We start from the raw sequence: 11,848 nt of genomic DNA on the forward strand, positions 1-11,848 counted from the left end.
CATCACAAAGCACATATGAAGTAAACTGAGAACGAATTGTTTCACAATTTATTAGAAGTACTTACTTACTCTTCAGGATAAGGTCAGCTAAAGATGATGCATTTCCTGTCTCACTGCCTTTGCCATCCAAACCAAGGCCTTGCTTCAGTTCCCGTGCTGTGGCTTCTCCAACAACGAACACATTGCTATCTTTCCATTTAGATGGCAGTGACTGGGAAGACGCTTCCATGCTTAAGACAGCAGCTTTTACAGCTCTAGGACTGGTAAACACAATCCCTGAAATTAAGCATTTTTATTAGATTAATTACAATATTCCAACGTCTTTTCTTTGTTTCGTTTATAATAAAAGTATCTCCAAATGAACTCCCTCTTGATGCTGTTTTCCAATTATTTTTTTATAAGTATACAATATTAAATTAAATTACACTATATTTAAGTTACAAGTACTGAAATCTACTTACTCATTCAAATTTATTACATATATTGGAGATATTCAAATAAACAAGTGAACGCCAAGGTTTATTCGTGTATAAATCATATACAACGTCTGCTTAATGGTCGCCAAACCATTCTTTGTAAAAAGTGTCTCAACGGTTAGGAAACCAATATTTGATAGTAAAAACGACATCTCCATCCGAAAAAAAAAAAAAATGCCTTCTTTCAGCAACTGTTCTTGAAAACAAGGAGTATAACGGCATGAAGTCAAGGTAATAGTGCGCATGGGTAACCGAACTAGTAACGGAGGCTTTACTTATCATTCAATATTTCCTGGACTTTGTGAACGGGAGTACTATCCACAAATAAACAGGCTAACACCAAAATCAACGTAGATGAATCCTAAGCTCTGGACTTCTGATCCATGACAATATCCGCGCCCACATATAGCTGCTCATACTGTTAAGACAATTCAAAGATTTTGATAGGAATTATTCAATCATCTCCTTTACAGTCCTGACCTTGATTCCAGCGTTTTCTTTAATTTTCCTTACCGGAAAAAATGTCTCCCATCAAGGCGTTTGAACGACAGTGAAGTGCTTAAGATATCAATTCTGAACTGGCTGTACTCCGAGGCGGCAGATTTTTACACAGAGGGCATACGGAAGCTTATGCGATGCTACCACAAAAGTCTAGAGGTTCGAGATGCTACGTCGAAAACCAGTTAAGGTTGTATATAGATCACAATAAATTTCTTCTATCATTTTCTTGTTTAAAAAACAAATCAGCTTTTCTTTTTTCATGCGCCTCGTATTATAATTGCTCCAACACCAATGGTTTTCAAGCTTTCTAGTAACGCGAACCTCTTGGTGTTGGAAAACTATTTAGCGGGGTCCCTTATAATAGGCGGCTTAAATGACTAACCCGTAGTGACAAAAAACTATTTTTTTCATTGTTGGAAATAACATAAGCATAAATAAAACCTGCTCTTTATTATTACATATACAGCTACTAAGAAAAATTTATAAAGAAAAGAATGGTTTACTTTAAACTAAACTTGCAAGTTACCAACTAAAATAAAACTAAGCTTGGAATTTCCAATGTAAATAGAAACCATTCCTATTTTCCAATTAAAAATTTTATTATTATTATTATTACTATTTCAATTCAAACGTACTCAGAATAATTACCTTACAAAGAAATTGCACATATTCATTAAAATTTTAAGTATTGTAAATAACCGTTTCCGTTGTCTAATTGTGTCAATTCTAAATAACTACATCATACTAATTGCGAGAAATTAAACTTCCAGCTTCAATCTGGCCATTTTAAAGATCGGCAAAATGAAATTACTACGACTGATGACTGTGATATAAGTGTGAACTAAAAGTTATATATCACCTTTTAGGCCTAAGGAAACAGTAATCAAACATCAAGAGTATTTGATGATAATGTCGGAGGGAAGAAAATGTACTCGGTCCATAATTTCGTATTTTATAATATAAACCACTTTATATCAGCGCCTAATTAAATTAAAAATGTGTTGCGAATTTCTAGAGGGTTCGCAAAATGAAAGGAAATGAAATTTCTAGTTTTACGTTTCACGGGTACGCTTTTTAGGTTAAAGGACACGGATGGTTATTAAATGCCTTTTACTCTAAAGGACAAGTATGGCAAGTAAATGCTTTTTAGGCTAACGGAGACGCATGGTCATTAAATGTCTTTTTGGCTAAAGGAGACGGGTGGTTAATAAATGCCTTTTAGGCTAAAGGAGACGGATAGTTAATAAATGTGTTTTAAAGTAAAGGAAAATGATGGTTAATAAATGCCTTCTAGGCTAAAGGAGACGGATAGTTAATAAATGTGTTTTAAAGTAAAGGAAAAGGATGGTTAATAAATGCCTTTTAGGCTAAATGCGACAGATGGTTAACAAATGCCTTTTAGGCTAAAGGAGACTGATGGTTAATATATGCCTTTTAGGCTAAAAGAAACGGATGGTTAATGAATGCTTCTAGGCTAAAGAAGACGGGTGGTTAATAAATCCTTTTAGACTAAAGGGGACGGATGGTTAGTAAAAGTGAATGACTGATGGAACAGTAATGAGGAAGGAAGCTTGAAAACCTCACAAAACGCACAGACACGATGTTATTCATTTCAAACGCACATGGCCTTGACTCAAACCAGGGACCCCTCGTACTAGATGTTCCTAGGGGTTCGCGTCCTTGCTTTGATAAACACTGTCCTAAAGTATAAACTACTGTCTAATACAAGGCATTGTTCAATAATTCTACTGTCCTTATTCCTACAGTACATACCTTCGAATCTTTCAGGATTATTGAAATGCTGTCTCAACATATCCAAATTACAAAATTCAAAATCTAAGGCGGGAATAATTTTGACCGGTACACCTGCAACGCCGAATTTCGACTCATACTGATTCTTCTCACTGCTATCATCTGATGTTGCTTTTATTAATAAAGTCTCTCCTTTGCAAACCTTCATGCTATACTTGCATCTTTAAAGTCCTGAAAATAAAACAAATAATTTTTAAAAATATTTATTTACTTATTACTAGTTTATACTATCACCCTTTGACCCTGAAAATTTTTGCTTCTTTTTCGTACACGTGTACAGACGCTTCTTTTCGTAATAATGTAATATAAATATTTCTACAGAAGAGTGAATCATATATGACACTGTCCCAGTTAGGGTATAAATAGATCTGTAAAATTTACGGAAGAAATGTGTTATGTTATTTTTGGAAGATCAATGTTTAAGCACTCGATATATATCGGGATCTTAATTCTCATATATAATAAGGTAAAAATACGAAAGCGAAGTATCCTCTGTAACACGTAATATTTCATAAGAAAGCTACTATAAAGTGGAGGGGTTAGTATTTAGTCGTGATCTGTAACGATGGATGTTTTCCGATGGTGTCCGATTCCCAATGTACACTTAATAGTTATGACTAAATAATATGATCTTACCTATGCCCTAAAGAGCCATAGGCAGCAAAGGTGGAACCTCTGACGTAGTGCTTAAGAATCAGAGGAAATTGAAGGAAAAATCTGATTTACCACACGTTGGGAAGAACAAAACATTAGGATTTCAAGAGATACCGAATCTTCAATTCCTCAATAGCGTTTAAAAAAATGTGAAAATCCCCCTGCGAGATAAATTAGTGATGTTGTAAATTTTAGTTTAAATGTCGCAAAGGTGTACAGCACGCAAGAAATGTGTTTTTATGCCATATGAAGTGTTTTTTTTTTTTTTTTCGTTACCTCTGTTTATGCACTCACCCAGCGCGCTGACGCGCCTGTTCCCTATGTACGTTGGCTGTACTGCTGCGGTTCTGTCATAAATGGTTTACATAACATTCTCGCTTTTAATTGTCAACTAACGCAAGTTGGTTAGTGTTTCTTGTGTGCAGGTCAAGTGTAGGCACACTATTCGAAATTGTTGAAATTATAATTCTTTTCACTAATTTTCTTCTTATTGTCCTCCAAAACATTTGTGCTGCACCACATGACAATATTCTTAGAGATTTAAATAAAGGTCCCGCAATATGGGAGGCCTCAAGCCATCAGGGGAGCCGAAACTGAAATGAAAAAAATGAAATCTTGAGTTTTACGTCCCATAGTTATGCCGGTTAGGCTAAAGGAGACGGTGATGATGAGAAATGAATAAAATGGTGGAATGAAGAAAGTGAGAGGAAACGGGAGAACCGCGAGAAAACTCACGAGCACGGTGTTTGTCCACCACAAAATCTACACGACGCGAGTTTGAATCGAACCAAGGACCCCAAGCACCGGAGGTAAAGACTCTATCACTGAGCCACCGCGTCCCCTACGGGGCCCAAATTGAAAAAAGTGAATTGAGTTGAACATGTTTTTGATAAAGAATTTAATAGAGAATGCCAGTATTATCTGAAGTAACATACTAAATATTATTATTTTCGCTGACATTATAGATCAGATTCATTAATTGTTCCAGCAGCTACTTTGCTTTAGAACACTCATGAGTACAAAAATTAAAAGAACTTGTAGCAGTGAGAGACCTCGTACGATTTCTCTAGGTTGAAACACCTAATTAGCAAATAGTTACTTCCCTTCAGTTGTATTTAACTTTATAGACAACACCAGCAACTGCAGAGAGGTATTTTTCAAAGATGAAATTAATCAAAACATATTTAAGAAACAGCATGACTCAGTATACGTTAAGGGCGCTAGCATATCTAAGTACTGAAAATGAAGCGTGTCATAAATTGACTTGGACGAGGTGGTGAAGATATTTAACCGTGACCCAAAGGCGATTTGGAAAGTGTTGACGTGTGAAATCCCTAAAGGATTGACAATTTTTTCCAGATGCTGAAGAAAACTCGGGTTGCTTAAGCGGAAAATAATTAAAAATCATCTGTTGATTTCGAGAAATCGTTTAAAGCCATTTCATGCTTCATGTTTCTTTCTCTATCACACGAAATGATGTTTACGTCAATGATGTTTGATTTCTTATAATCAAATAAAACTATGTAGAGTTCAGTTCTGTTCGCAGAAGCAGGTTATAACCAGAAATTATGCAAAAGTGCGTATGCCTGAACTGCTACAGCATACGCCTTCATATCCAGCACATATTGGTATTTTCTTAAATTGACTATTTACATTTTTCCTATTTGTCCAACCAAAAAAATAAACGTTTTCTGTGTTTAAGTCACCCAATTTCAAACCGACTTTCGTCCATTTAAAACACGCCGTGCAAAATCGATAAAAACTGTAGAATCGATGTTTTGTACCACTTGGAATGAGCATATTTCTCAACTCAACAAAAAATTAAGTAGTATTTGTTTCGGCCTCCGTAGACTAAAAGGTAATGTCACAACAGAGGCTTTAGTTTCGGTGTACTATGCAAAATTCCATTCTTTAATAACTGACGGTATTATTTTTGGGGGCTATTCTACTGAATGTATTAGCACGTTTCGCTTACAAAAGAAAGCACTAAGGATTGTGTTTGGATTGTCACCAAAGTCTTCTTGCAAGCTCATCTTTCAAGGACAAAAAAATATTACCATTACCTTGTGTGTATCTATATAAAATTATCTTGTTTATCGTAAGTAACAAACACTTATTTATTGAAAACAGTAACGTCCATAAATACAATACTCGATTCGTTAATAATTTGCATGTTATCCCCCAAAATTTCTCGTTTTTTCAAAAAAGCGTATATATTAACTGTACAAAAATTTTCAATAAGTTACCTGACTTTCTAAAGCAAAACAAATCATATTCTATGTTTAAATCTGATCTTCACGAGTTCTTAGTAGATAAATGTTACTATTCGGTAAATGAGTTTTTTTGAAGACAATGTATAATACAGTGAAACCTGTCTTTAGCGGAATCGAGCGGGACTTGCAAAAAATTCCGTTAAAGTCAGGTTTCCGCTTAGTGGAGGTAGACTTTTCCTCTTTTAAAAAAATACATGCTTATAAAGGGGCATACTGAGAAAATATATTGCTGTACGTACATTGTTCGATTACAGTACTTCATTCTTCTACGAATAAATACACAAAAAAATTAAAATGAATACAAATTATGCTATGCACACGTTTTCTTTATTTTTCTAATAGCCAAGCAGGGTTTTCTGTGTACATTGCTGCTTGACTTTCCGCATACACTTTAGCCTGAGAAATTATACTAACTGAATCAGAATCATTTTTTCGTAAGGCAAATTTTTGCAGTTCCTTTAAACTTCTGAGAGAATCTTGATATGTGAGTAGTGGTTGGGGAAGGTCAACACTGTCCAGAAATAATAACAAAAGAACGAACATTTTATCGCAGACAGTGTAATGTATATGTCTCACAGAATGTCTAAACATCTTCTAAACGCCGTAGTCCGGAACTCAGAATTTTCCGTTAAATGTTTATTTTTCTTTCCGTTGGCCGCGTAACACAGTTTCCGCTTAATGAAGGGAGTTTTACACGTTTTGTTCTCCAAAATTCATGGGACCGTGAAATATTTCCGTTTAAGACAGTTTTCCGTTTAATAAAGGGTCCGTTGAAGACAGGTTTTTTACTGTATATATATATATATATTGTTAATTATATTATGAATGTGTAAGCTTATAAAAGTCATAGTTATGTATCTATTACTCTATCTGTAAGTTTTTTTATAGCAATAATGTAATTATTTTGTAATTTTGACAACTGTATGCGTACTCGAGAATACTCTCATTTGTATGCAAAACAGGCAAATAAATAAATAAATAAATAAATAAACTGAAAATGTCTGAGTGTGTTCACGCATGTCACTTCAACAACCTCAAATATTTCCAGTTGTAACGGTACGAAAGAAATCGATCTCTGTTTTTCTTTTCTTTCTTTCTTTTTGTTTTGTTTTGTTCCAGCAATTTGCTGTAAATGGACCAAAGCTGGTTTGGTACTAAACAGCTCATATAGGTAGGACCAGAGAGTAGTTAGTAACTATAGGACTTATCTCAAGTACTGTAAGTGGTGATTTCCGATCTATTGTGATGAATTTCACAAGTCATTGTAGCATCAGTGAATGCTCCCTGAAAGTTGCTACAATCGGACAGTGCTTTGTATTGTCGTCTCAATAAAAAAAATAATGTAGCCCCGTGTATCGTTTCGTTCTCGCCTTTGGTGCGACAGGTTCCAAGTTCGATTCCCAGTGGAGACACTCGCACAAAAAGGTGTAAAAGGTTTTTTAGGTTACACATCATAAGTAAGGTTTTCCTCATTCACACCAGGACGGTACCTAATATAATTATTCTAACCCTCTTCCTTCCTTCTCAGTTCACCGGGTACTGTAATCGGTGAGGAACGTCATGCCGCATGTGACGGGCTAACATGGCCATAAACGCTGAAAGCCCAGAAATCTAATTCCTAACAAAACGTTATAAGTAAACATGGAGAAGGGGTCCCCACCATGCTGTCAGCAGGAAAGGGGGGAGCGAGCCTTTAGTTACGCCATTGAATATCTCGCTTGGAAATTTAAGGGTGCCACCAGAAGTAAATGTTGAAAAAGTGCAATTCTTTCACAATTTTCGTCCTGACATATCCCATAAAAATTATAGCCCAAAGGACGCAACTCGCCCTGTGCCAGTTAGGCATTAAAAAGCATGAACCGATCTATATGAGCTATGCTATCTAACCGATTTAGGGAAGGATGAAAGTGGTGGACTCCGCGGACTTGTATGGTTTGACACTAGTAGTGCTACGCCTGTAAACATAAAATACAGCTTCTGTACACTGTGCTGACATATTCTGCCCGTGGAAAATAATATCTAGTAGAAGCATCTTTCATAGGCAACGCACTCACTTATTTTAACTATCGTAAAGCACTTGTAATGATTTACACTTTAATTTAGCCATTTCATGTATTACTTCTGCAACCTGCAGAAATCTGCTCCTTATAAACACGTCTTTCCATGCACGGTATTGAGTTTTACCTATAAAATTTGCAAAATATGGTGTGCCTAAACTTGACCAGAACCGTTTCTTGCACTTAGCTTTTATAGCATAGGTCACGCTTTATTTGTTCTCGTAACCTGTAAGCATTCCTCAAGTGAATCTGCATCTAGTAACGCAAGTCCTCGCTTAAGAAACATTGTGTAATAATTTTTAAAAATTTCATGTTTACGTCCCACGTGATGCCGTGTAGGATAAGACAGTACGAGCAAAAATGCCGAGTGAACGCTTTATGATTCTATGTAAGTATACCTAACTGGAACTGCGTTATATACAGTACCCAGTAATTTTTAGAAAGTTACTAGTCTGCTAAACATAAGCCTTAATTTCTATATTTTACTAATTGCATGTATTTAGGTGCGAAATATATAAGCCTATTCATATGCAACATATTATCCGAGTTCGCCATATTTTTATGGTAATAGTATACATGAGAACCCCGTGATCTGCGTTTCTTCTGTGTTCTATTACCACTTCTACATGAAATATCATAAATTTTCTACGTAGCGCAATAGTAAGAAGTATCCATGTGCACAAGACATGCGATATGCGTTAAATCCCCCCCCCCCTTACACACACAGTCATAGATAAAGTACAAGGGCACTATACATGCAAATATAAAGTACAGGTAAGTTCTTTTTTTATTTTCGTATCAGTTGATAAGTAAATAAAAGTCGCTTTGTTACCCCATTTGTAAGTTCGTACATACTCAATGAATAATCCCTAAAAGTATGAGCGTCTTGCTCCTTCGGGAACTGATGCAGCTTCATGTATACTATATCCAAATTACTGTTAGCAATTTTTTTTTTCTAAAAAAATGTTCGGATTTCGGTATTTCTGTTCACATTAAATTGGTTTGGGTTGGTTTATGTTAAATTATGTTAGTGTACGGGTCCAGCATTTCCAAAAAATGATAAGACTTGAGCTTACTTCTACCAATATTAGGTTAGTTCAGGTTAGGTTATCTTAAGTTTGTCACGTGGTTACGTTATGTTTGGTCTAAGTACTTGAATGATCCATTTCTCCTGCTTTTTTTGGCCTATGTTTAGCAGAAGGGGTCCAGCTCTTTTCTCTAAAAAATGTTACTATTTTGGTAATTTCTGTTGACATTCGGTTAGTTTAAGGTAGGGTTGGTTAGTTTAAGTTAGGTTACGATAGTTTAGGTTACGTTAGGTTAGTTTAGTTTGTTATATTAGTGTAGGAGTCCCGCATAATTTTCCAAAAAATGATAGAATTTCGCTTATTTCTACCAATATTACGTTAGTTTAGGTTAGTTCAGGTTAGCTTACGTTCGTTTATGTTTGGTTAGGTTAGATTTCGTTACGTTATGTTACGTCTAAGTACTTGCATCATTCATTTCTCCTGCTAATTTTGTGTTTTTTACGTGCTTGTGGACCCCTTATACTAAACATACTCCCTTTTTTTTTTTTGTTATTTATTACTTTAATATACAATAATAATTTAATATGTAATTCTCGTAGTAAACGTAGAAACAACGACCTACCGCTTGTTATTATTGAATCAGCTGTTGTCTTCTTCTTCTTCGGTATCTTATTACCTTTGAAAAGATTGCTCTCTCTCTCTCTCTCTCTCATTGTTTTGATGCTCCAGGAAGTCGTCTGCTGAGCAATACAGACGGTAAAATGGGGATCTATACTTGTACAGATGAATGGTCCGGGATGAATTCGGTAACAAAATAAGTAAACACAATCGAAACAATCACTTCATGTGCAACACTAACTGGCACTATGTAATATTGTAGCAGATGATAAAGAACGAGGTGGTTTTTGTTAGCTAGTAAGAAAGACACTGTTACGGGGCTAGTGAAGTAAACAGAATGAATGACTGTGTTGAGTATCGGACGGTAACCAGGCGTTAGACAGTACTGACAGGTCAGGTGGTCAATAGAACCTTCATTTTTTCCACAATAACACAAACGTGGGTGGCGCTGCTGCTGTTTATATTGCTGGATGGGAGTTTGAGCAGTATGAAGACGAAGGCGAGAATATAAACAATGATGTTTTCTTGTCCAATTATGAGAGGCCTCCCATTTTCTCGTGGTGGGAATCGGTTCTAGCTGCCAGTAATAAATCCCTGGTCCTGATCATTGTTGATGTTGGTAGGTTCGCCATTCGGTTTGCCGTTTCTGGAGCAGCATCTCGGCGAAAGAAAATGCTGGAAGACGGAGATCAATCGGTGTGCCATGTTGGGTTGCATATCTGCTCAGGATATCGCTAGCTTCGTTGCCGGGGATGTCGCAGTGGGATGGCGTATGAATTAACGTAACCACTTGATGATTGTTATGTAATATTCGAAGCTGTTGACGAATATTGATGTGTAACCATATATTGGCAGATGTCCGTGGACTTCTACATATTCCTTGTAACGCACTAAGGCTATCACTACAAATGCCCACGATAAGTTGTTTTCGTTGTAGGGCGACTTTCAATGCCGGCGAATTGCCCAGCTTTCTGCTAAATAGATTGATGTATTCGGTGCAAGTCTGTGAGTCTTCTGCGTAATTAAGCGCTGGTATATAAATTCCTGCTCCAACAACAGATCCATGTTCGGTATGCTGTTTAGAAGCATCCGTGTAAATTAAAATGGTATTTGAGTGATGAGATTGAATGTGGTGTTCCCAGAGATGGCGCACTATCTGAGGTTGATTGGAGCGAAGACGTTTGAAAGAGACCACCGGTTGCTCAAGTGTGGGAGAATGTAGAAAAGTAATGTATTGTGCAGTATAACATGGTAGTTTTGGTCCTCGATGTAATTGATTGAGCCAGTTATGAATACTAACGAATGCTCCATAAATCCAAGGTAGCTGTTTATAATATAAATGCCGGGTAAGGAGGTTGCTATTGTATAGGAATTGTAATTTCGGTAATAATAGGGAGAAGGTGCAGCATAAGCGTTCAAGGAGGAATTTTTTAGCCACAAAATATGTTTTCACTGGGAAAGAAATTATTCCAGCTTCTTCTAAAAGTGCTGAGGAAGGTGCCGTCTTTGGTTGTTGGAATATAATTCGCTGTGTTGTGGCTTGAAGGCGGATGTGATGTTCGCTTATCCGTTTGGGTAGTGGAGAGAGTAATATTCCGCCATAGTGAAGTTTTGCATCCACACATTGAGTACTGACTTGTTGCAGGGAGGATATATCTGTTCCCCACCCCTTGTGGCTGATGCAAGACAGAAACTTAAAATAATGTTGGGCTTTATCTGCTATTGTTTTGAGATGATGCTTCCAATTTAGTTTAGAATCGAGATGAAAACCAAGATATTGTAAAGTAGGTGTAACTGGTAAAGGAGTGTTATTTACCGTGAGTTGAAAACGTTTTTGGGTGAAGAGAGTGCAAGAAGATTTCGCTCAGTTGACTGACATGCCGTTTTCAGAGGTCCAGGAACGAAGTTCTAGGAGAGCATCGTGCAAAAGACGTATTTGTTAGAAGTTTTGACATATAACAACATGTCATCACAGTATTGTTGAATACGAACCAGTTTTCTAAGTCGTTGATGGAGAGAGAGTGTGTATATGTTAAAAAGGGTTGGACAGAGTCTAGAGCCTTGAGGAATACCCAAGGATGTTGAACGGCAGGAAGAATATCTCTTATGGTATTTGATGCAGATGCGACGCTGTACCAACTAATTATGAGTATAGCGGAGAAAAGGCGTAGGAAGTTGGAGTTGTGCCATATGAGTGATGAGGCGATCGAGAATGACGCAGTCATATGCATGTTCCAGATCCAGTTTAACAGCAATCAAATACTGTCGATGTTGAAATATGTTCCAGATATCGAGAAGAAGAGCAGCAACCGAGTCCAAAGATGACATGCCTTTTCGGTAACCAGTTAATGTGGGTGGGAAGATTGAAAATTATTCTAAGTGCCAGTTGAAATTAGAGAGAATGATCTTCTCAAAACCTTTCACGACAC

The 11,848-nt window shown here is 36.6% G+C and overlaps 1 protein-coding gene across 1 annotated transcript in view; it reads right to left on the reverse strand.

Annotated features, from left to right (window-relative positions):
* The window catches only part of LOC145666847 (uroporphyrinogen-III synthase-like), a 32,539-nt gene extending 22,754 nt beyond the window's left edge, over positions 1-9,785 (reverse strand). Inside the window, exons 1-3 of the mRNA XM_081734422.1 lie at positions 9,424-9,785; positions 2,751-2,960; positions 70-276 (exon numbers count right to left, since the gene is read on the reverse strand). Coding sequence (XP_081590548.1) covers positions 70-276; positions 2,751-2,937 — 394 coding nt within the window. The 5' untranslated portion in view covers positions 2,938-2,960; positions 9,424-9,785. The remainder of the gene's footprint in view (positions 1-69; positions 277-2,750; positions 2,961-9,423) is intronic.
* Positions 9,786-11,848: the final 2,063 nt, after the last annotated feature.

This window comes from Thermobia domestica, chromosome 12, assembly GCF_964235325.1.
Source record: "Thermobia domestica chromosome 12, izTheDome1.hap1.1, whole genome shotgun sequence".
Taxonomy (NCBI): Eukaryota; Metazoa; Arthropoda; class Insecta; order Zygentoma; family Lepismatidae; genus Thermobia; species Thermobia domestica.